Raw genomic sequence first — 27,433 nt, forward strand, 5'->3', positions numbered from 1 at the left:
TTTTTTTTTAATTGTTGATTATATGGTTGATCTATTTTTGTTTGTACGAACTGTGATCTATATTCCATATATTAATATTCAAGAACTTTATAGAGTGTATCTATCTACTTGACCTATACTCTATTTTGAAGGCAGAATTTGGACAGGAATGCTGGGCATAAGCTGGTTAAGCACTGTTTTTATTGACTATCTTCAATCTCGCAATCAACTTGCAAATAGCATAAAAAACGTTGCTAATACTATTTTCTACAAAAAATATGAAACTTGCAATAACTTAGCGTCTGCACTGGAAAACTACCGTTTTGATATTATACTTTAAAACCATTTATAAAAGTTCAACGAAGGTAGTAATTACACCACAATTATGTTGCTTAATTATGAATATTTTTATCCTAATCTCCTAATGTTACACAATTACCGAAAAAAAAATTGCAGGATTTGCACCGCAACGGAAGCGGTTAAAAAGCTTCGGAAATGGCATTTTTACGAGCGTGACCCAGCTTTGTGACCCACCCGCGACGATATTTGAACGATATTTACCCAACAAGTTAATACTTCCCCCAAAGCGATCTGAAATATTATCCTTTTCAAGGCATGGATCGAAGCTTCAGGGTGAAATTTATGCCCCATCAGCCTTGCTATATGAAGTCTTATAAGCGGTTGTATTTGCAAGGCCATCGTAGGGTCAATTGTTTTCGACCCACGTTTGAATTTAATATTGGATGCGACGCGTATTAATTTGTTTATCTTTCCGTTTCGTAGGATATCTATACATAACATTATGTTTTGAGATATAAACGAACAAAATAAAATTACCCGAGTTTCTTCTATTGTTTTACTAATTAAATTTCCGCTTCATTTAAAAAAAAAATTTGCCAATGCAAAGGCGGTAAATTTTATACCCATGACATACCCATTAAGTTGAGTCCTTTCAAATCCGATATATGATTTTCAGTCAACACTATATAGACAGTATAGAAAGTGCACGGGCGACTATGTATCGGCATTGCTTGTTGCAAAATTAAATCAAGAAACATTTCAGGTGGTGAACATTTCAGAATATTGAAAGACTTTCTGAAAACTGACATGATGCAATTGTGTCCTCTCGTCCTTTCAGCGGTCATGTAGATCAAAAGGTTGCAGACATTAGAACTAGCAATTTACATGATGTCTTATTGACTTATGTCATGTATAATCAAGTATTAACAAGACAACATCAGACTTAGTACGGTCACTTATATATACGTTGATTGGAGGTTTTAAAGTTTTCGTAACTCTGTGTAAGCAATCGTGCATCTGCTATTGAAAAGTCAATGTCAGCCATTTTGATCATGAAAAATGATTGATTGCATTGTATCTAAGCTTTTGAATTATGAGTTCTTTAAGAATCGCCGTCTGAATAGTGAGGGGAGTATGCAAGTTTGAAAATATTGATATTATAATCACCGAATGTGATAATAATATATTTCAGTATATAGTTTTTTTTTTGTTGTTGTAAAATCATCTTAATTTTTTAGATTTCTTCAATCTATATAAAAAAGAGCAAAGTAATCTTTCACTCTTTCTATTATAATGAACTACACCTTCCCAATATTATTGATATGTGACGAAATAAAGTCCATATCTCTTTTATCCTATATTGACTTTCAAATGATAAAATGTTATGTTTTATACGAATTATGCAAACACAACATGTATTGCTAAAAATCGAACAATTGGATATGGTATCGTTAGTATGTTGCAACAATTTAATCAAAATATTTGAAAATCAGTCCAAAAATTTCGTAATAATTCTATAAACATAAATCTGTTGTTTGATGTTATAAATGATTTCATCCGCACATGATTTGTTTGAATTATTTCCAGTTGTCAAAATTGCAAACACAAACAAATAGTCATTTTTTATCAGGTGTGGATGATTTTAACGGTTCTTCATCATCGATGTTCAATATTACATTTCGCCGACAATATGTGTTAAACTAATTTCATGGATCATTTTAAGTCAAATTTTTTTTATTAAAATTCAGAAGTCTGATATATCCGACGACTTTGCTTAACCTCATACTTTCCGTTCTGTAATTGCAATTTTACGGTCGCGCTGTCTTTCTTTGAAATGATGAGTTGCCGTCCGAAGTGATTTTACTGTATTACTTTGTGTCACTCTCAGTAAACAGAATATGAAGATAAATTTCGTGGGAAAGCGCTTGGATTAAATTTTGAGGTAGAAATATTAATTTTCAAGCAAATGAATACGAGTTTTATTTCAAAATCGATAATAATGTGTTTCTGAATGATTATTTTTTATATTATATTACATTTGCTCATGCAAAAGAAATTGGTTTTCATTTTAAGCAAATAATCATAGTTGGTTTGTAGCAAACTTCATTCTTATCTGTCAACTTGATATATGTAACGAAATTTTGCCTCTCGAATTGAATATATTTAAATATCCAATACGATACTTTACCTCAACGAATATACTCAATAAGATTTTTCCTTCATTCCTGCATTTTTGTCACAATTACATTAAAAAAAATGAATGCTATTGCGGCCCTAAACAGCAAAACATTTTTTAAAGATGTTTTCGTGTCTAAAATAACAATTGTTTTCTTCGGTCTATAGCCTTAATATAGTTTTGTTCCATGTATTCCATTTCTTAGACTTGGTTATAACATAACAAAATATATTTTTATTCCTACATCTCAATCCTGAATTCGCCCCTTTTCGCATAAAGATAAATAAATAATTATTTACCCGTGCGGCGTCACAGTGATATGACTGAAAAAGTGCGTCTTTGTATTGTTACATTGCTGTAATCCGGGTTTGTTTGCCACATTTTGTCGCCAGATTATCGTTATAGAACTGAACAGCTATCGTGTGCACGCGTAAACACTATTGCCAACTACTGAGAAATATTACAATGATTCTAGTAGGTTTTGTCGGAAGCGATATAATCACTTCGCAACATCGGTGTATATATATATATATATATAGATTTCATTTATCCTTGTTCTTACAACATTGACAATGTTGCTGTCTATAGACATTTGAATTCACAATCGTTTAGTCACATTCATTTTCTGTTATATTTTCTTCTCCTGTAAGCTTTTATCTGTCGTCAACAGTACTATTTCTAATGCTTTTGCTCTTTTAGTAGATCAAAATTAATAATCAGTAATTCAGTATATGAAAACTTAATGCAAAGAATATTGTGTTAAATAAAAAGTCAATGAATGCTCTTTGAACTTTCTAGGCACTAAAGGGTTTCTCATACTTGGGCATAAAATGAAGTACCGCAAATTAGAACATATTTTAGCAACAAGTCGTGTTACGAATAATATCTTCGTTTGGCCACCCCTTCAACAGTCCTATGATACAGTTTTATGCCTTGTAATATTTCAGTAAAATGACAGTATTTGATCAACAATCGTGAATATTTAGCGAGTGAAACTAATTTGTAACCAACAAAAACCACAGACATAATGCGCTTGGAAGGCGTGTATGAACCACAGCTACCTCATGATTGACTAAGAGTAAATTTTATCTCAAAATATGATTCCTTTATTACTATGAAATGCTAGTGAACTTGATAACGATTTTTAATTAGAGTATCCTAAATTGGAAAGAATGTCCGAGAGGAAACAAGGGAAAAAGTTTCAGAAACGATTATCGAAGTCGTTGTGTACATGTAGACAAGATTTGTGTTGAAGTATAAAAGGAACAATTTTGAAACTAGTTTACCAAACAAAATGTACAACCAGTGCGGCGAACTTCACTACTATGTAGATTGGATTAATAAAGATTAAGAATTCAGTGAACTTTATCAAGTGAAAATTACGTTCTCGAAATTGCTAATTTTAGAAATGAACCGTGAAACGCTTAAAACAACCTCAGACAAGTTTTATCCATGCGAACGATGTAATTAAAAATCTTATTACTATGGTTGTAAGAAATAGAGCTGAACGTGTACCGTGTTTGTGCTGTGTACGATGTATTCGTATTTGTTTCCAGTAGCACAGAAATTGCTTCTGACAGTAAATTTATAAGTCTATCATCTGAATTGAAAAACTTGGTAGACAAATCTGTTACAGCTCACGTGAAGTCATTTTGGTTAAACTGCAACTTGTTCAAATTGTACGCAGCTCCATGAAATGTAAAACGTTTGCTTTTGTCTCATTGTGATTATAACAATACGTCGATGGAGATACCTAAGGTCTTGTGTTGAATAGGTATAATGGCAGTTCAACATTTTTACAGATATATAAAATAGCAGGAACTGTAAACTTCATTCTAAACTTGACAAAAAGGCAAATCGTCCTAGGCATTCGTAGAATTAGTAGATCGTGAGACTAAACAACGACTTTAAACCTAATCTGATCGTAGACCGACCACTAACATTGGATCTGCGGGAACAAATCATTTACAACGACGCACGCGAATCATATTTAGACCGTCGTAACGTTTATCTGTCTACGTTTTGAAAGATATCAACTTGCTGGTCAAAGCTGATGAATACACTCAATCTTCATAAAACGACAAAAACGAATTGGATATAAATGGCGCTGGAGTTTTTGTGCAGGGACTATTATAACAACTACCATCGACCGACTTCAAATATTATTATCGTTCTCATCATCGTCAACTATTGTGGAATGTTTCCTGTAGCTCAATCTTCATGGCTGTGAGTACTGTTATAACGATTTCTTCTTGACAAGTTAGCTATATCAGCTCGTTAGTTTATGTTTGTTTCAGTTTTTCGTTTAAGACATCGAGTTGACTGGGGAATAATTTTAATGTTCCAAAAGTGTATTTCTAAACATAGCTATCTAATGTGTATGTAACTAAGTGTGAATGAAGCTAATTTTTTTCGAATGCATATGAGAATGGCGAAAAGTACTGTCTTGGAGCCGAGACTCACAAACAGAAAAACTTCATATTTGACTTTTTAGGATTTATAAAAATTAAACTAGTGACTTAAACGCAAGGGCTTGTCGAAAATGTGCTCTAAAAAGTCAATGTTTGGTCATTTTTTTAGGAGAGGATGAAACTATTTACGTTGACGTAATAGGTTTTTATTTTTCCCGTTGCTTTGTTTGTTTACAATGAAATTCGGCAAAAGCTTGCAACTTTTTATACCCCGAAACATAATTCTATTCGTTTCACTGGTCATTTCGCAATTATTCAATCTTCTCTGCAGAGAAGGGTTGAATGAATCATCAACATAAGTTGTTCTCGAGCAATTGAAGTTTTACGAAATAGAAAGAGGTTTTTGAGTGTTGTATAGGTATTTTTAATGCCAATTTGACAAACGATATGCGTATTATATGATTTAATATTCAAAAATTATTACTGCATTTTTTATGAATCGAATTGATTCATTTCACAAACACAAATTTTGAAGATGAGATCCTTCGGTACTGCTTCCTCCCATAAATATTACTGAAAACTGAAAGCGATCGCCCATAAAACACCCACAGAAGATAAAAATTGTGAATCATAATTTGTAGTTCCCAAAGACGGGCAAAACCTCAAATATCTTACACAAACTTGTGCAACAATATGATATTTTATTTTAAGTGTAAATATATTGATGAAATAATAAAATATAAATTCCTCAAATAAAAATGTAGATATAGAAATCACATACCAAATAAAACGCACTGCAGATGAATATTTCATTTATCGTTACCCGTGTTTTTTTAATCTAATGTGTTAATTATTTCAAATCCCTATTTTTTAATTCGTCCCACGTAATGTTTTTCATCAAGTGGTACTCTAAAATATTCTAACACACATGATGTGTAACAAGTGTGAAGCGTTCATATTGTCATAATATACGTCGAAAGAGTAAATTAGATGCCACAATTTGCAAGATGAGTATTACAATAATAATATTTATACATCTTCACATATCTAATAAAAAATCTAATTTTCAAATGCGCTTCGTCATGTGTCACATTTTTGAACTTCGACACAGTGTTATAATACAAGTGTACAACGGTTTCACATTAAATTTTATATCCATTTCATACAATGCAAATCTTTAAAAATACATACATCCGCTCGTGATGACGTATAGAAGTCAGATACCGCTATTTCAACTTCCTATTTGGATGTATCTCTTTCAATAATTTTAGATAAAACGAGCCAATGAGTTAGTTAAAATAGGACTCAAGTGGTAATTAACGATAAATATGCGATAATTTAAAAAAACGTTTCCTAACTTGAAAAAATGATGGATTTGTTTAACGTACAATTGCTTTTTTATTGATATTGATACTTTTAAGGTATCACAAACATTTTTTTAGGTGTTCACACTTCCAAACAGTCATTTTTTGTATCAATAATTTATAAGCAAAATGGAGTATCTTTATCCTTTTTGCATATCCTGCCTAAATGTTCACACCACTGGTAGCAAAGTTAGGTAATCTGCAATCATAAAAAATGTTAGTCCATGATGCCAACATATTGTGGCAGTTCAAAAATTGCAGCATTTCAAATCAGAACTTTCAATAAACTGTAGGTGACTGTAATCAAAACAAGATAACACTTTTAGAATTATGGATGTTGTCAGCGATAAAGTACTGTGAGGCACTTTGATACTCACGAGTGGTTACAATCGCGGCCTAAACCGCAATATTATTGTGTATTTTCAATTGTTGAAACGATCGTTAACGGTATTTTAAATCGAAAATAAAGTGCTTTTTGCCATCGCAGCATTTCATCTTGAATTTTAAACTACACGTGAATGAAGTGCGTATTAATCGATTTTTATGATTAACTTATAAAAAGACGTGGTGGGTGGAGTGTTTTTAGGAATTTAAAGAACCGTTGAATCATTTAATTTTGCGGCAGGAACTTTAGATTGGAGACGAAAATCGTTTTATTACATAACATATTCATGGTCGATATCCGAATAAGACAAAACGACAAATGTTTTCAGATTTAAATGCATGTACTAATAGGGTATTTTGATCTACCTATATATGAACTTAAAATGGCAAAATGGTTGTCTAGCACGGTGGGTGCATCAAGTTACAAAATATGTTAAACGATGAGCGTGATAGAACATGATCTATCTAGAGTTCCAGGCAATTAGACCAAACATTTAATTCGACGACAGAGATCTCCTTTTTGATAATGATAGATTAAATTGTCACAAGATCATGAAAATTGGACTAAAACTACTCACATTTTTATTAAAATAAAATTTTGTATTTGAATGATGTTTTATATCATTTAGGTCCTTTATTATTTTAAATTTCCAATGCTTATCATCACATTTTATAAAACAAGGACATAGTTTATTGAATATGATCTTTTCTATTTCTATCTAAATCATGTTGGCATTGTGGATAAACGGATTAGGATGACAGACAGGGTCAACCACACTTTGGCATTCGGGGATACGGATAATTGGGTGTTGATATGGGTAATTGTAGGTTGAATGTGTAGAAAAGATTATTTTTATAAATTGTGGAAATGATTTTTAGATTCTCTTGGGAACTCATTGAAACGGGCATCGATCAACTAGCGTATTATTTTATTTTGATGTCTCTTTGTTATATTTTGTTTGCCGGCAACTAAGTCAATTTTTCATACATATAACTCATTTATGTTTATTTATTTTATATGATTCCGTTTCTAAATATATGAACAATGCAGCACATTCAAAATTCATCCTCAGGTTAAATTTTTCTGACGCAGCATCTCACATTCGCTTGCAATGCGTTTGGGCAATATTCGGCTTCCGCCTAATTAGAAAATGTTTGAGGGGCTTAGCATTGGGAGCTGGACAAACTGTCGCCGACATATGACACTGATGGGATCCCAATATCAAACGAATTTACTTGACCCAGGCTTTTTTTGCTGACCGCTGACGGAGCATACGAGTCTGCCACACCCAAATCTTTCAAAAAGCCACGCTGTCGTGTAAATTGGGCAAGGCACACTAATCCTGATGAGACAGAAGTATTTTTAACATATTGTCCAGGCTTGCTTATTCTTAACATTATACCTAATTAACTGGGGTTTACTTGATTCTAATAATGTTTTGGTAAATGATATTCACACAAAAGATACTTCAAATATATGTAGTCGAACCAATGTATAACAGTTCACCCAAGTTTGATACTGACATTAAATTTGATTTTCCTAAATTTAATACTTAAATCTGTTTGATCCGGTTTTGGGTAGTATCTAGATTTCATTTATGCTGTTATTTGTTATTATGCCAAAGAGTCTATAATTGGCCTCAACCCCTGTTCCCTTCTAGACTGGCATCTATAAGGTAAACAATTTCAATATTTGGCGCCAGTTCTCGATCGCGACTATGCAATTTCAACTGATAAGATGAACACAAGTGTATATGTAATTTGTTCAGACAAACAACGTTACTGAATAATCTGTCGCAAGAAGACGACATAATTCAGAAGCAATGAATACTTTTGAATAAAATCAGAAACATAACTAGTAGGCTATGTAGTTGGATTTCAACTTGCATCGAACCGGGTATTGTTAAGCCTGGACCGTAGCTTGCTCGTGTCCAGCTGTGAGGGGATCACAAAAAACAGTAGAATACTGTATATGTATATTAGCTATTCAATAATCGTGAAATGTCTACATAATTTACTCATCTTCGCTAATGTTTACCAACAAAGTTCAAATCTTTATTTAAATTCATTATGTATGCATAAAACTTGTCTGGTCAAACTTGACGATTTAGTTTGAATGTGTGGTTATACTTGTAATAAACTGTGTATTCAGCACATAACTCAGTGCAGACACAGGCGCCGTTTCAGAGGATTCTCTAATAGTGCATTATCCAATCCATCCCTTTTTAAACGGCATAGTATGCATACAGTGGTTAAGCCGTTCAGTCGAAAGCATGACGACAATAAACCATCAGTTATTGACAAACTGCGCCGTATTTTTTTCTGCTATCGAAAAAAATGAATAAGTCACAAAAAACAAACGTTGCATTCAAATTGTCAAACGTAGATTTTTTTTGTGTTTCTCGCACTGTGCACTGCCTTAAAAACGAAAGTTTTTCTTGTGAATTCTTTGAAAGAATGATCCAGGTTCTTCTGGGCGGCGTTTCAAAGTTTGAAGTGACACAAAATGACTTGTCGACGGGTGATGAGAAGCGCGCGCAAAATGTCGGATTACTTGCTTGTGCGGTATGTAAACGACTTCGCGATTGACAATCGACACACTACGGTAATTTGAGATGAAATTTCCCGCATAACCGTTATCCTCTCTTCAGTCAATGAGCGTGACGGCCCGGGGTCGCAAGGGACACGCTTCTATTCCCAGGTAGCGTGCTATGCACACGAAAAGTATCAACCCACTATTTCCTTTGTTGACACTTTCGCACGACATTACCGTCTTAAGTAAAGGCCGTGTCAAAACTGACCCCTAAACTACCTGCATCCGGACTCGCCAACTCATTTGGCATAACGTTTCAATAGGCCTGTCAGACACTCCTCTATTTTTCCTTGCACGGCAGTAAGTTGACATCCGTTATATCGTAAAAATCATTTTGCATACGGACAAAAAACGTCTCTTGTCGACAACATTATAAGCGCACGAGATGGGTTGCTCTATTTTGTAGGATTTGCCTAATTGTACAATATGGTACAATTGTACCATATCGTCTCGTGCATTTTAGATTCATCATTTTAAACCCACAATGGTGCACATATGAAATGGGCGTTTAGAACCTTTCAAATTCCTGAATTTACTCTGTTTCTTCAAATTTTAGTGTCTGCCCATTTAAACGGAAAAGAGGATTATGGAAAACAATAATCACAACACGATGAAAATATTATTTCTCCAAAATATTTATTTTGATTTATGCTAAATTATATGAGTCGTGCAAGACGAACCTAGTTTAAATATAGACATTTTTAGTACTAAACAGTACAATTCGAGCATATCAAAACTTTTTCACTCAACACTTTTTACCTTTGACCTCTCTGTGGTTCATGCCCAGTTTTGAAAGGGCTATTTTAGTCGGAATTAACAAATCGTTGTTTATGTGTCTATTCTCCTATTTATGAGCAAAGATGAACATGTAATAACAAAATATAAGGTAAATTGTTTTTGACTGTGTCACATCATGTATCGAAGGAATTGCTTTGTTATTTCTATTTGTCTACAAGTTCAATTTTGTTGAAAAACTGTAAATATAAGTAAGTGGACTCGATATTGAAACCATGTCGTTACAATATTTCAGTTTTTTCATTATTTATTGATCAGAGTAGCATTTTTGTTGATGACATTAAAAATACCTGAGTGAGTTTCCACCTTTTACTCTTAATCCGTGTAAATTATCTTCAGCTCATGATCGTTCACTGCTTCGATCACCATACCGCGTAGCAGCGTTGTACACCATAATTTAATGAGTGCGAATTGTCACTGTGGCACGCCCGGCTATTTAATGAGTAATTACAGTAATTAAATTCTCAACTTTAACCACAATGAGCGACATAACTTCACAAGACTAGTTTTTATCAGCTTGTTCTATGTAATCGAAATTTATAGTATAAAGTGCTTGTCATATTAAACGTTATTGTGCAAATCCATTTTGTTTCTAGTATATACTGAAAATCTACGAATATGGAGAAGAACTAGTTGCATATTCTGTTGTAAATCAGTCGAAAACAGAAACTCCAAGTCGTTGCGGGAAACACTGATAACTTTCAGGGACATCTCGTTTTATATCGGAAAAGTATAAAATTGACCGATATAATTATTCGTATAAAAGTTGAACAATTTTAAACTATTTGACCTTGAGTACTAAACTTTTTTAAAAATATTTGATAGCTTAAGTCACCATGTTTTTGAAATCGCGTGCGGTAAGATCAAATGTGTCAGTTTGACAGCTGCTCAGCGATGGCCTTGCCTAGCAGATTGATTACGATCAACATATAAACAAAACAGAGAAATATTTTCCATAAGTAACCACAGTTTAATGAGAACATCCCGGGTAGATTAGTAAGTATTACCATGTTGTCAAAATATAAAATCCGTTGTCTGCGCCTGATTACTAAACACGCCTTACGTAATTAAACCGAAATCTGCGAAAGAAAAACGCATCGCTGATTTTTGACAGAAAAAATCACAATTACATTCAAAAATAAAATTATACAAACAATGTATTTTATGATTTTTTTTACTCTGCTACTGTTATGAAAATCAGCATTTTGTTTCAGTGGGTTTTAAAATCTTTTTCATAGCCTCAAATTATATGCCATACATCTTTAGTAATTCGTTATATTATCGTTGTTTTAAATTCACGCAGTAGCACTTATTTTGCCATTTCATTGTATACATAGCTTATCAAGAAACATTTCGCCAACAAACGTATTTCTTAAATCGATACACGCAAATAGGTCTAGATAGCTTACTCTTCAAAAACAAATACGCTTTGTAAACAGGTGATGGTATGTAAGTTATGTACGTTGACAGCCAAAGGGAGTTGCAGGCATATTGTTGGTTACAATCTCCACACAACGGAACAGTCGAACAAATTTGTCAATTCAATTTAACTTGTTGATATCTGTGTATAACACATCAATAAATGCACCATTAAACAGACTGAAATTGTATGAATAATAAAATAAATAAAATTGAAACATTCATACTTGTTAAATATCCAAATTAGAAATTGCTCGTTTTTTTTTCTTCTATATATATAGGACTAATTTATTACTCAGTGTGGTACCTCGCTAGCAGTACCTGATTGACTCAATAAATGTATTTTCACCAGAAAAGAGATGCAATGTTTGTGCAATTTTACGGCGCACTAAATGAACATTTTAAGTGTGGGGTAATCCATGAGAGTGGAGACGAAAGGCCGCTTTTACAAATTTTCTGGTTCACGCTAATCGAGAAAACTTTCCTCAAATTGACAAGCCCACTCCATCACTTTCCATATTGCATCTTACTTGGATTTCCGAAGACCTTATTTAAATAAACCTTTCGGAAAGTTAAAGCTAATTATCATTTTACCAAAGAATTTCACGCGAGTTGTCAACATTAGCAATTCAGTTGATTGGAAAACACTCGGTGTATACATTTTTGTCTGCTGTCCGCACAAATGGACAAAGTCAAACAAGTATGGCCGTGGAAACTGTCTAAAATAAATTTCTTGAAGTTATGCTGAATATTTACTTCTTATCAGTCGAGAGAGTGTACGGTAGTCCCGATTTATTTGCAGTTCTAGTTATATTAAACTGTTTTTAAATATCAGACTTAGATATGAATATTATTGCAACGCAATCTGAAAGTTGTCGCGCAATGTTTCTCTGGTTGTGCAAGCACAAGGGTTTCACCACATTTTCTAAAAATACGTTTGGTTACTTTACTGTATTGAAAACAATCCTCAACTTATTAGTGAAATTTTTTTGCAGACATTTTACATGAAATACATGTGCCCATACCTCCCTCACTCCCACAAGAGATAAACAGTCTAAAATAAGTTTACTTCATGAAAGAACTGTATAAATTAAGGAAGGTAAACCAGTCTATGCAATTATTAGTCGTGTTGCAAGAGTCTTGCATCCTTGCATTATATTCATACGAATCACCGACTGATGGTTAAAAACATATATTGTTACTGATAGACTACGATTTTATTGAATAAAACTGAAATTTACGTAATACCAAGAATATTGGGTCTAAACAATCCCAACCAGACTATATGTCTTAACCAAGTTTTTGATTTTCACAAGACTGTTTATTGTCAGAGAAACAAACGAGATTTTGTTCTAGATCTTGACAGAATGATAATCGACATAAGATATATTTGATATGGAAGACTGTTTCATTTCAAAATTTTATAAACAAATTCAGGCAAATACACAGAAAATTCCTAAAAATTTATCTGCAAAGATAGATTTGATTTATGAAGAAAAAAATTCAGAACATTTTTTTTATGGCTAGTCTGGTAGAAAAATTTGTTTGCATTTCTGACTGTTATGCTACAAAATAGAATGCAACATTTAGCATACTGTTGCCATAGAAAACAATGATTGTAAATAAAATGATAAAGATGTTTTTGATATAAAGGGCCGTTTGTCATAAAATATAGGAATGTGTTAAAAATAATCTGCTGCAAATACGACATACTTTGAAAGAATTCAAATCGCTGTAGATTGCTTTCTCAAAATTACTCAAAATTATGTCATATTTTAGGTTTGCTGCATATAAAAATTTAAATGATGAACATTGCTAAACAGGCACTAATTTTGGATATTGGTTATGAAAATATTAAAGCACAACAAATCTCTACAAAACCTATAGAATTAATGTTACATAAGAATATGATACCAGAGTGTCGCTGCTTATGAGTGATTTTATTCATGAGAGCGTCTCTTGCTGCATACTAAGACTTTATGCCATTCTTATAAAATGGCTTGGGCCCACTACGCCACATACAACGACCGAAAAACGAGAAAGTTAGACAAACATAGCGTGTGAAAATATGTTTGTATGCTTCGTAATTTGGTGGCCGTAAATTCAGAGGTATTTAATGCAACGCCATCAAACTAAAAACTTAAAAAGATCAAAACCTTTTTATTTGTATACCACATCATAACCATTTGTCTGTAAAATGTTTTGTCAAAAGCGAGTATTTGCTAATAGCAAATACTACAAAATTGACATTAGACGGCGGAAGCATTGAAGTTTCGGCGATTGATACACATGATATATTCTTGTATTGTACGATATTATAATTGAAATCATTTCAAAATCATTGAAAGTAATTTTTATTATTGAAATATTTGTAGCTTGTCAAACACAGCCAATAAGCTAGCTTGTAATGTGAGCAAGGGTTCCACAAACAACATGTTTTTAAAGCGAAACGATCATTTACATCCGCCGACAATATAACACACGATTATATTGTGTGAGCGTTTTATATCGTTTTACAATACGATAAGCATAAGTTTCAATAGAATTGACTTTTTACCTGTTTAAATCGAGCAATATCATACTAGTGTATTATGTCGTTCAATTGCTGCTTAGTTCTATTGCTGTTCTATTCCATCTTTTTGACTGTAATGTTAAATACATTTTGAGTCATCTTTTCAAATTTTATAAATGTTTTAATTTTTATGCATGAGCTATATTACAAGACCGTATCTTTGAACTATAATACGCCTCATCTGGGGCAGTATTTCTCGAGGTCAACGCCCTATGTCACAAATATAATTACGTTTGGATAAACTTTTTGTGGTTGTATAAAATATTTATTTACGTAATAAAGTTTTATAGTCTGGGTATAAACTGGGCTAATTATTGTGTTATACAGTCAATACAAAGAGTTTATATTTGTTGGTTTGATTATTGAAGCAATTTCTGGACCTCTTTGAAAAAATAACACATTCATATATATACAATAAATACTACTAACAATTTTATAACAATTAAATTAAAAAATGATACAGTGTGATGTCATTGATGATTACAAATTGTAATAAACTGCAATCACTCAAACACCCAGTACAAATAGTTAATTACTTATATATACACTTCGATTCATCAAAAAACTATTTCATTTACGTATATCTACAGATCACATTAAAAAATCTGTTTAATTTTGTCCACTGTATATACTAAACATAAAGCATTTTATGCTACTAGGCGTGCGTGGAATGTATCAATCAGATTGACTGAACAATCAATGTCCTGAACGAGATAATATTAGTCGATATACTTTTGAAGAATTTTCGTAAGCCGTATTCTATTCTAGATAAAATGCCAAAAATTGTTTGTTTTTTCAGGGATTAATTAAAAAATGAATGCTGCAATAAGGGTTGCAGTGGCACTCGTGACTGGTGAAAATCGATTAATGTAATTCGCCAACGCTTGTAATTTCATTACAGAAAAGTTTATTTGGGTTCGTTAGAACAAAAATGAGTGAATAAAAAAACTCATTATGCATGCTTCGCTGAAAATTACCCAGAATGACTTTAGAAATATTATACATGAGATAATGGGAAAACGGCGTTTAACTTCACATCTCGGTTTTTTAACTATATATAATGTTATTAATAAGTTGTAATGTATTTCAAAATCGCAATTTCAAAAAAGCATTATCATACAGTTAACACTTCTAGGAAGACAACAGTTACAAAAATTATAATGTGTCTAAACTAATGTATTTTTTTGAATCATTGCGGAACAAATCCATTTCAATCGCAGCTGGCCGAAATCCGCCATTATAACAGGATAACCCGCCATGGTTCATGGGTTATATTTATAAAACCGTAAATTAATTGACATAAAATAAAAATTTAAAGTAAAATGGTGTATAAATTTTACAATCAGTTAAACAGTGTGGACTGTTACCAAACATTTCAATTTGGATTGCGTTTACGGTACCTCACGCTGCGAGTCTAATTTTGTCACACCTGTCATCCGGAGGTGTTAATGTGCCATCTTCACGCCGAATTAAAATATTCAAGTGTAAAATAATCAACTCATATCGATGTTTATGACTCCCACGGAGGATATTTTATAATCGTGACAATGTCCGGGGGTTTCAATGTTTACGTTTATATCATCTGTGATTTGTCACACGGGTGAGTAAAGACATGATTACGATTGTTAACCTGAAAAAACATTTATTTCAAATGTGTAAGTATTCTTGAACGTATGTCCCGATTTATCTTTTTTTATCATATTGTTGAAACCCCCTTCAGAAAGCAAAAATAACAGTTAAGTTGAACAGATTGCTTTATTGTTATTTTTGCCGAGCTCATTGGTTTATGTTTGTAATTATGAATTGTTCTGAACAAATCAACACGGTTGTAGCGTTGGCTGTGTTAAGTTACGATAGTTACTTAGAGTATTTTACTTGCGGGCCGTTTATTTGAGATAAAAAGTAAAAAGTTCCAGGCATACTTATAATTAATTAGGTATCTGTGTTCTCATTGAGATGTTTATATATGTCAAAATACTTTCATCTCAAACCAAAATAAGCCCGACAGCAGATGTTCATTCTCCGCATTGGTCGCTGTTTTCAAATATAATGTAGTGCTTTATTCTTAATTGTATCAAATTTGAAATCGGGGCTAGCTAGAGAACAACCAAGTATGATTGAGAAAAATTATCTATATTCTACACTTGACAACTGATTAACTTTTCGATACTAAACATCCACGCGTGTGAGCAACGAATATGTATAAATATACAATTAAAATCAATAAAATTAATCCCCAACGAGGACCAGTAGACAAAGTGGTTCAAGACAAACGATCATAATAATGTAAAACAATATTTGATGGCAAACATATGAGGACATAATTGTTCGAATTCCACCGAAGATATGGACAGAAAGCACTTAGTCATTTGTACACAATCGAGTGTTAACAATTTGGAACTCATCGCCCAATGTTGGTCCAACTACGTCAATACCTGTTACTAAATACTTACTAAAGCCTTCCTTATTATACACGGAGTTTGTATTATGTTTGTATTTCACAACCGATTCGATAAAATCTAATTATGCTTGGCAAATCACTTTAAAACACTAGTAACGTCAATTTTCAGCATTCTCGAATAACCTCTCTTATAGACGAAATATACGGATATTAGTATGCAGTTGCTTACGTATACTAATCGAAACATTTCGATTTTCATTTGAGGTGAAAAAGGGAAAACAGACACATTTATTCACTGTTCATAATGGTCGGCAACCGATGCCATCGCCATGATTGTTTAAAATATAAAATCATCGTGGCATGATCATTAAAATAACACTCTGAGCAACTAAAAATGCTCTTTATTGATACATCATTAAATGTTCCTAATTCATCATGTAGCCATTTTGTAAAGCTTTCGGCATGGACCCATTTTACTATGATTATGCAGATTATATGGGTGTAAAAATTGACCAAATAATAAACTCCTAGTTAGGACGGAATTATTTACTCGTAATTACAGAATTTTCATTTTTCAGTCAATAATTTTCGAAAATTTAGTTGTTTATGTTGTGATAACGTTAATCTAAATATCAAATTTTATTTTGAAAACTTTTTGATTTTCAAAGTGTATCAGGAACTGTTTGTATTCATAAGATGACAGGTATATTTATCTCAATTTTAACAACATGTTCGAAATCAGGAAATTTCAATTACGCATCCACCAGTGAACTGTTTTATGTATTACATAAAAATAAGAAATAAAATGAAGCAACAAATTCGAAATTTTCGTATTTTCAATTTTTAAAAATTGCTTTGCCAAAAAGTAAACGTTTTTTTTCTTCAAATGAAAGCAAAAAATATTGTAGTGTTTAAAATTTCGCATCATATTGAACAGGCAGGACTATATCTATTAACAAATATTTTTTTGTTTAGTCGTTTTGTAGTGTTTTCAATGAGCGTAACATAAATATTTTTTTAAACAGCTTTAATGTGTTTTGATAGTCATGAAAACATAACTTAATAATAGAAAAGTGGATTCTATTTTTAGTAACTTCAAATACTCAGCAAAAAATGTATCCACGAATCTAAGTCTGAAATGTTTGGAACAGTGATAAAAATAATTTTTTTATGGCTGCCAGTGCACATTCGCCTGCGAATTGTGTTTGCAATTTGGATCGATTTTCATATGGCTTTGGAGTTATGATAAAACAATCTAATATATGTATCGGATCTTTGCATAAACGAGGGACATTATTATGTTATTAACGTGCAAATAAAATGCTATTATATCCATGACGTAATTAACAATGACGAAATAAACAAACATTAGCGTCGAAATTAAAATAGTAGAAAAAGGGGATGTTTTACCTATTTAGATTTTATTCATTACGTCTAGATAATGTAAAAATAATCCGAAATTCCAAAGACCCATTTAAATTCCTACATTCAAGTTAACTCATCAATTCGTAACTTTTCTTCTAAGATCTCTCCGAACGGTCATTTTAAAACTTTGTGAGGTTTTATGCCTTTTGAAACCATAAGGGTTGATTTTAATTCCTAACACACCTTTTTACCACGAAAGATTGGTATTTTTAAAGCACGCCTGGCTCGGGAAAATATTTTTGAGCGACATGAGCAAATAGTTCGCGAATAACTTTTCTGATCGTACGGACATAAGCTACCTGAAAACTAAATGGGCCATATCGTACCGACATCACGAACGGATTATCGCCAGCGTTTCATGTTTGGGGGTAACTAGAGTTTCAGTCTAAATATTGGCATTTGCTGCCTCACATAATACTTTGGTGAATTATCGTCTAAACAAACATTGATATAGAAAATACTTGTGCACTTTATGTCTGTGGCCAATTAGGACTGATTTACAAGAAGTGCACTTTGTAATTTTTGCCAATGGTAATTAGTGGTCCTGTGTTATAATTGCAATGCTGTTTTTACCCTTTAGTCACTTAAACATTGCTTGAACATTAACCGCCATATTATGAGGGTACAGAATCCTTATAATGCCTTATTATATGGCTAGTTAAAAATTCATTTATGATCGGTCAAAATGGCCATTTTTGCCTCATTTTGATGTTATAAATATTGCTTCAGGTTTTTCAGCAAATTCCAAGGGCTTCCTCATACAATAGGCCCAAGAATATGTGATCAAATGTCTTTAGTTCCAAAGCAAAAAGAAATGTGTCTGGAGTAAGTATAGCTAGAATTGTATTACTGTACTTTACTATAAGTTGAACAAAATAATAAATTTTCTTTCAATTTAGTGATCCTAAAGTGATGGTGAGTGTCGGAGAAGGAGCTTTTAATGGAATTGCAGAATGTCAATATCAGTTTCGTACAGAGAGATGGAATTGTTCAACAATTGAAAAAGGACAAACCGTTTTCGGGAAAGTCATAAATCCTGGTAAATACCATTTTTATTGAACCATATTTCATCGATTTTTAACATTAAGATTCTATATATTTTCAAAACATCACAAAGAAGACAAACTTTTTCGTTTTGTTATCATTTCTTTCATGTGTTACCAGGTATAATTGAAAGCTCGAAATCGACTTATTTTTGAGACAATTTTAAGTTCATACAATACATAACCTATAATATTCCTAACATCTCAGGTGAGGTTAAAAGAGTCGTTGAAGGTGAGAGACAATTTGTGAAAAGAAATAATTGGCTTTGTAACAATTCAAACCGATTTTTCCGGCTAATCAACTTGAGCTGGGTGCAAATTACTTCGCTAAATCAAAAAGTAATCGAATAGCTCAGAGCATGATTTTAACAATTCTTTTGATAACAGACATAAAAGTCAAGGCTTTCACGGTGCTAATTAAAGCTGACTAATTAGATGCTTAGAAATTATTAATGTTTCGACACGAGTCCCTATGATATTTAGCACGCGTTTGTCCAAAAATAGATCAAAGTACCTTAAAATTAAATTTAGTGGTAACGTTTGTATGCGACCTACGAACTAACGTGATGAGTCTTGGCGCAATTCAATGCATTCATTAACCTGTCCTATTATTTTTTCATATTTGAGTTACCATCTTTGTTCAATCCAACATATTTCAACGGAATATGTATTACGGCACCCCTATAAAACGTAGTTAATTGCGAATAAAATGACCATTTATACAATTTTAAAATTTGCAAATTCAAATAAAAAATACAGGGTGTTCATAAAATCTCTTTATAATTTAGGACATAGTGTCATGAATTTTAAATTGACTTCTTGGACACCCTGCTGTATATTGCTAAATTTCTCAAGGAGTTTTACTTACCATCCAAATTTTTCAAGCAAAATCAACTTCCAAATAATCAATTTAATCTTGAAAACATTAAAAAAATCACACAAAAACGAGATTTGTAATGTTTATAATATAAATATATTTATGTATTTTAAACTTAAGAAACTGAATGAATAAGTGCGCACCTGAAACATCCAGCAGGAAGTTTTAATATGATATTGTCTCAATTATAAGACAATTCAAATCGTTATAGGACCAACTTATTATGACCAAGTGTATAATTGAACTAAAAAGCAGCTCATGATTGTACTAATACAATGAAAATGAAACATCTTTTGTCACGAATTACGATGGTGAAAATTATCGAACAATTCATTATTAATTATGTTTTGGAAAGTTTATCCGAAACCACCATCCAAGTTTCTGTTGCGCATTCAAATTTGCCAATAAGTGAAATACCGGAAAAAGTCGCGCCGGTTACCCGCAATAATAATGTGATAATATTCAAACCTTTTCAGAATCCGATTTTCCGTGTTGATAATTTTAGGATTCAGAATTAATTGGAGTATAAAATATTTTGATGAAAATATAAAATTCTTGGAAAACAGTCGTATAATCCAGATCTTGATGTCAAAAGAAAAGTTAACATAAAGCAGACTGTTAGATGCCATCTATTAGAACGTGCAGGAATGTCGGAACGTTTCAATCAACAAGTCTTTGCCATGAACCTTTTATTTACACGTTCAAAACTCATTTCCAAACAGATAAAAACATTTCGCTTTGTAATCATGGATTGTTTTGAAAAATTAAATTCAACAGTAGACTCAGTTGTCAGAACGTTTATATATTCTCCTTCGTCCAAAATGTAGCATTCAATTTTCACATGCAACATCTTTAATATATATTTTTTTTATTGATATTTTTTTTAAAACGCAACCAATTAACCAACGTTTTACCAATTTGATAAAAAGTGTATAAATTGGAATATTGCCGAGTAACATTTTCAATCTTTTTACCTAATTCAAGAAATTAGAGTAAACGCGGAACCATTCGCATCATACGTAACACGATGCCAATGACGTAATACGATTGTGTCAATTGGAAAACTAAATTATTTTATTGGAATCTGCTATTAATTGCATTTTCTATTGTTCGCTTTATATTCAACAGTCCTATTACATTGCTAATTTTCTTTTGATTGTGACCACTAATTACGTTCCAATACGTTTCTAGTAATCTTACTTGGAAAGTAAATTGTCCTAGACTGATACCTTAACAAGCCTGTAGAATAGATATATCGCACTGTATCCACAGTACATACTTTGTACAAGTGAATACATTACGAATCTTGGAATATCTAATTACTATGAAATATGAAATATTTTGGTGCATCTTTTATAGTAATGTGGCTTGTAACTTACGTCAAACAAAATTTGTGTATCCGCGATTTAAGTTATTTAATAACGTACAGATTCTAAGAAGTAACAATGACATAAACGTGGAACTGTGTGATCGCAATCTTTCTTTTAAAAATCATGTGTGCATTGTTTTACCATATTCAGAAGTGATTGAACTATTTTGATATACAAAAACAGTTTAAAAATATAGCTATTAACAAATGATGATGTGGTCGCCTTTTCGTAAACTAGTTCTATGTTATCAAATAGGCTCGATATATAGCGATTTTGCCCGCTTATTATGCACTTCGGATATTGCTAAGAGTGACTAAGCTATGACGATGAAAAGATAAATCGTTGGCTCGGTTTGCTTTTCATTTATTTTATTAGTTAGTTTGATAAATAGTCAACACAAATAATATTATGTAGGCTCTGTATTTTTTCAATTAGGTAGTCGGGAGGCATCGTTCGTTCACGCTATCACGGCAGCAGGAGTAATGTATTCGGTAACGAGAGCCTGCAGCAGAGGTGATATCAATTCTTGTTCTTGTGATCGAAGAAAACGTGGAGATGATGAAGACAGAGAAGGTAAAGAAATACAAAAAATTTGAAGCTATTAATTGAAGGTTTGATGTGAATATCAGAACATATCAGAATGAACTAAATGTAATTAAAATTATAACACATCACACTTAATATACACTTGACATGGGAACGATGAGAAGAGGATTTTTTTCATATATATTTTCAATACGTTTATTATTATAATTTAGGAAAATTTACCTGGGGAGGCTGCAGCGATGACATCGGAAACGGCACTTACTTTGTTCGAGAGTTCGTAGATGCAAGTGAAATTAATGTTCACGATGCAAGAGCAGAGATGAACCTTCATAATAATAGAGCTGGACGACGAGTGAGAATTTTTTTAACATTTCCATTTGAATAACACAATAATGGATTTCTAGTCGATCTGATATAGAACCTTCATATTGCGTGAAGAAGCGTTTGTTGCTAGGTCTGCAGCCAAGTTGATCAACTTAATATCGTATCATGCATTATGTATGCTGTCTACATCAATAAAATGCAAAACACTTCGTTGCATCCAATGTGAAACAAAAGTATATATTATTTTACTAAAAGAATATAACGGGCAATCATTTATCTGAAAACAAGCCACCCCGAGGTGTTGATTGTTAATTAAAAAATTTACCACGATCTTTATTTAAAGAAATATACTGGGATGCGAAAATTATGAAATATTTACAAAAAAAAAACGGGCAGTTCTTTTTAACTCACTTGGTCGTCGTTTCAACCAATTTATTTTACTTGTTTTCTGGAAGAGATTGCTCATACTTAAAACGTGATCAACAGAATATGTTGTATCATATATAAAATACATCCATGTAAATATTCTAGACTAAATACGACTTGACGGTCACTTGATGTTCAAAACTTAAGATAAGGGGCTGAAGTAAACTATGTTTGGGGTGCGGTAGCCAAACCTATGTCAAACAATATTTTTGTGACTTTTGTGTATTCACATTAAAAGAAATTAGATAATACATCTTCAAACCTTGCTCAGAGTATTATGGGAATATTTCTCACGGTGGGTAACGTGTTTATTACAAACGAATGAACGTCGCAAAAATCAATCATAATTATTTTGGTTATATAACGAGAAGAGAAAAAAGAATCAAAATTTATCAGAATCAGAAAGTACTAAGAGAATTTCCTTACGCATTGCTGGGATACGGTTTCATACTCTAATTAGGTATTTCTAAGGGGAATTTGTTGACTTGTCAGCCTATACGCGACAAAGTGTCTCCACTGGTTTCGATTACAAGTTTACTAATGGTAAGTATAATACACAAATTAAAGGAAAATTTTCAATTAATTATGTACAAAAATATGTCCTGAATGCCAGGTATGTTTACTTGCCACCAGAAACAATATTAAATGGGACATCCCGATTTATATATTTAAATCAACATGGAAAATATTAATACACATGAAAAAACGTGTATTTTATTAAAATAAAACGTTACAAGCATGTATTTATGTAATTGAAGATCTTATTTCTTTCGTTAACTAAAACAGAATATCCGCACCAAAACTTACTTAGTCCGTGAGAACTGTCAATCGCTTATTCGATGGTTCAAATCAAAACATTCTTACGTCGCTTTGTATCAATGCATAAGTAGAAATGTTTCTAAATTTAAAACAATATGACGTATGTTACGAATCTGTGATGATTGCGGATTACAAAACATATAATCGGTGTTTTACTCCTTTTAATACGTATCGGAATACCTGCGGTTTGCATTTTGTAATTTGTTTTAATATTAGAACGACTCATGCAAGATGTAAGCTTGCAAGATGATCGTTTTCACGTTTTGAAACAGAATTCACTGTTGTATTTAGTTCGCAAGAATTACAAGTTCAGTGTAATGAAAAACAGCAAAATGAATATGCTTCAATTGACGATTTTTTTTCCAAACATTCCAATTGTCTAAAAAAAATTAATGGAACTTAATCTAGTTCCAGTTTCCACACATTGCGTCATTTGAAATAATGAAATTTCCACAAAGAAAGAATCTTTCAAATATTTGATTTTGACAAACTTGTTGTCGGGATTGCTTTGATCTTTTATTGACAATGTACAATTTTCTTTTATCTTTACTTTTCATTGAATGCTTCGAAATTTCAACATGGAAAGTAAATAAATGTAAGGATTATTAGATTAGTTCACTGAACTCAAGAATCAAATACGATCATATTGAAAGCCAGGGTTAACTATAAGGTAACAGGAGCGATAGAATAAGAGATATAGCCCCCTGTGTGGCCCGATGTGTTTGATTAATTTTCACCTCCAGTGAGTGACTGTGTAAACCCGAAAGACTGTTTTGGAGCTGTAATGTTAAATCATATAATTTGTATTTTTTGTATTCTGACAGGCTGTGAAAAAATTCGTGAAGCGTCAATGTAAATGCCACGGAAAGACTGGCTCGTGTTATTTACGAACATGCTGGGAAGCAATGGGTGAATTCAGGCTTACTGGAGACTATTTGAAAGCGAAGTACAATAATGCCGTTCGGGTCACAGTGACACATAATGGACCGAATACAGCAGTGGAGACAGGAGGCGAACTAGTATCTGCTGATAAGCTCAATCCGCCTTCAAAGAATGATCTCGTTTATTTAGAGAATTCTCCTAATTATTGCACAAGAAACGCAAAAATAGGTGAGAATGTCATATTATTTCCTGAAAATGGGTAAAGTTTCTTTCCAAAGCTGATTTAATCGATGAGGTTTATGAAAAATAAGGTATAACGTCCAATCCCTTACGATAATAATGAGATCTGTGTAAACGACGATCATTTGGAGCGCCTAAATGTTATTTTTGGTATGTATACATATATAACATCTTATGGAATAAGTATTTTTAACAATCATATTAGCTACACCGATTACGTATTACTGATTTAAATTTGAGTAAAAAAAGCGCAGAACGTTGAAGAAGTTTGCCTGCTAATGTAGACAAATTGAAGTGGATGAATCTTCATAGAATTTCGATATCTTCGATTTCTGTGTTTCATAGCTTTAATTATAATGTTGGAACAATTATTAGATTTATTTCTCGAATTCAACTTAATAAAAACCATCTTTCATATATATGTTGCGTATTTTGACGACATTTTTTCGCTTTTATGAAATCTATTTATAATTATCCAGGTACTTATGGGACTGGTGGTAGGGAGTGTAATGCAACATCGACTGGCAACGATGGGTGTGACAAACTCTGTTGCGGAAGAGGGTATACGACTAAAAAAGTAACGAGAATCGAAGACTGTATGTGCGAATTTCATTGGTGCTGTGAAGTAAAATGCCAGAAATGCAATCAGGTATAGAATATCTCTCGGGTTTATTAATCTTGTGTTTTATATTATAAAAGATTAAAAAAGCACATATAAAAAAGCACATATATTTCGGTTTACAATTTATTTTTTGTGTGTGTGCAAAAACAAGCTTCTGTCAATAATTATAATTATTTTGGCTCATTTTTGATTGTTACGTTACAGTTTATTTACGTCAAGTTTGCTTGTCACGTCTGGATGATTCATGGCGACATTAATTCTGATGATGCTCATCTTTCTGTTTAAAATGTAAATGCTCTTGTTGGTTTTGTACTGCTATATTTAATGTACCAGTAAATTGAGTGCAGGCTGGTTCCGGTTAGCATATAATCTAGTAATGCACAATTTACTTCTTTTTTTAATAACAATCGATCTTTTGTAGACGATCGATATCCACACTTGCAAAGAAGAAGATGAATTTGACATCTCACACGTGGATGCAATACCTTCAACAACATCACCATCAACAACCACAGTATCTACAACAAAAGCAAAGCGCAGAAAGGGGAAGGGACGAAAAGGAAAAAGACGAAAAGGATCAAAAAGAAAAAGAGGGAAGGGGCGCAGAAAGGGTAATAAATCGAAAAAACGCGACAAAAGAGATGTCAAAAACTTTTATAAAACAGACAATTACCGTACGCGATTTTTTTCACGAGCAAAACAAGACACAGGTTCTCAGAATCAGAGAATTGTATCAGAACGAGGCGGCACTGTTTTAAGATGATGGCTTCTGTAAAATGCACATTGAAATGGTTTTAACAATTTTGATTGCATATGCTTGAGAGGCAAGGCGACGAAGATAAAATACTCGTACCATGACAGATGGATAAAATTATAGATTGCGTGCTTGAACGGATTGCAAATAGATTTTTCTTTAAAAATTGAGATTTTTTGTGAAGCCAACCACATTGCGACACAATCTACTGCCATTTGGGTGTTACGAAGATATAGTATCATTAGCAGGACATTTAAGAACATTTTTACTTTCGATGTCCGATTCAACGTAACATATCGCCTGACCTGCCGAAAAAAAAATGCGTGAAATATGAATGCTTCCATAACGTGGCAAATAAATGAAATCATACTTATTTCTCGTAAATTAATATTTCATTACATTTAATACGATTTATATACAATTGGGAAAATTTACAATTTAAGCCCAATTATTAGGATGAAGAACGCCGCTTATCATCACATTATGCAAAGAATGCTTGCGTTATATTACTCTATATCGGATGCGTTTGAAATGTTCGCTGCCCAGGGCTTTCGCAATAGCTGGGTGAATTCTGATCGCAAAGGTTTATTAAGTTTATTTTTTTCAACTAGTGTTGTAGACAAATTAAATACTAATTTTGAATAAGAGTCAAAACTATAGCTCTATACCTAGTTTACTGACAGTGCGCATTGAGAATTTGAATAAACATACAGTCGTTAAAGACTGCATTTAGTGGAAAACAGGACATGGATTTCTGCTTGATAATATGATTTTTTTCCTTCTCTTGCGCTATTTTAGAGTAGAATTTCATTACTTTACTAACCAAAGTTCAAACGTCACAAAACTTTTAATATAATGCACTGTCTTTTTGTTTCTTGTTTTTGTTTGTTTATTACGGTTCCTTTCACAAATTGTAGTTCTATCCTAAATGTAATATAAGTTAGATTAGCACGTGACGAAAATATGACTGCTGAGCTAACATATTTTAAACTTTGATTATATCGTACTATAGTAAAACGTTAGATTAGTTTGAACTCAAACGGATAGCGCTTGAATGCCGTGCTTCGCATATTTTTAATTAAGACTCAATGTTCATGAAATGTAAATTGTGCTATTACATCACACGGCTTAATATGATCGTTTGATGTAACAGTACATTTATGTTACAAGCTGCGGCTCTCAAAATCTTTGTTTAAATCTTGAAAAGCTAGTTCATTCCGATGAACACATGTTTTATTAGAATCATCATTCATTTGCTTTTTCTTTTCAGTGATAATATCTTTACTTTGCTTTTATTAATCTTGTTTTTATATTTGTTTATTTATTATGATTGATTATTTTTGCAAGTTGAAAGTGCTTTATCAAAAGTTTATTGTTTCTTTACTGGGCAGAGGGGCAGGAAGGTTTAGAGACTACGGATTCATGATAGGATCACCTTTAAATGACAAGCAAGTGAATTACTTGATAACACAAAGCATTCAACGGCCTACGCACTTTAGTGTGCCTCTGGAGTTTTTTTTTATTGTGATTCGCCATAAAGTATCAGGCAGGGCTGGATTTATTTAGGTAAAAGTTAGTAAAGTGTAAATACAAATTTGTTTTCTATCGAAAAACCCAAATTTTCGGTATTATCCTTATCTCTACCTAGACTTCGCCCCGCGCCACCCGTTTCGTTTAGGCCCTTGTTTTGAACGAACAACGAAATATGGTG

At 32.5% G+C, this 27,433-nt stretch overlaps 1 protein-coding gene across 3 annotated transcripts; it reads left to right on the forward strand.

Moving 5' to 3' along the window:
• Positions 1 to 4,261: 4,261 nt before the first annotated feature.
• On the forward strand, positions 4,262 to 27,070 carry LOC120340846 (protein Wnt-2b-A-like). 3 transcript variants are annotated; one of them, XM_039409229.2, is made up of 9 exons: positions 4,262 to 4,681; positions 18,549 to 18,644; positions 18,719 to 18,858; positions 19,071 to 19,094; positions 21,545 to 21,682; positions 21,868 to 22,007; positions 24,049 to 24,334; positions 24,826 to 24,995; positions 25,390 to 27,070. In XM_039409229.2, exons 1-9 carry the CDS (start codon positions 4,557 to 4,559, stop codon positions 25,729 to 25,731), a joined length of 1,461 nt encoding a protein of 486 aa, XP_039265163.2. In that variant the 5' UTR covers positions 4,262 to 4,556; the 3' UTR covers positions 25,732 to 27,070. The 3 variants fall into 3 exon arrangements, with proteins under 3 accessions (XP_039265163.2, XP_039265164.2, XP_039265165.2); XM_039409230.2 differs by lacking the exon at positions 19,071 to 19,094 and having other exon boundaries at positions 21,524 to 21,682; XM_039409231.2 differs by lacking the exon at positions 19,071 to 19,094.
• The last annotated feature ends 363 nt before the right edge of the window (positions 27,071 to 27,433 follow it).

Source organism: Styela clava, chromosome 14 (genome assembly GCF_964204865.1).
Source record: "Styela clava chromosome 14, kaStyClav1.hap1.2, whole genome shotgun sequence".
In the NCBI taxonomy this organism is placed as follows: domain Eukaryota; kingdom Metazoa; phylum Chordata; class Ascidiacea; order Stolidobranchia; family Styelidae; genus Styela; species Styela clava.

What these genes read in the sequence shown, in the direction of transcription:
- LOC120340846 (XM_039409229.2), top strand. Translation starts at nt 4,557, where the DNA reads ATGGCGCTGGAGTTTTTGTGCAGGGACTATTATAACAACTACCATCGA. An exon ending in GTAGCTCAATCTTCATGGCT is followed by an intron (nt 4,682 to 18,548) that starts GTGAGTACTGTT and finishes ATATTGCTTCAG; the next exon opens with GTTTTTCAGCAAATTCCAAG. An exon ending in CAAAAAGAAATGTGTCTGGA is followed by an intron (nt 18,645 to 18,718) that starts GTAAGTATAGCT and finishes CTTTCAATTTAG; the next exon opens with TGATCCTAAAGTGATGGTGA.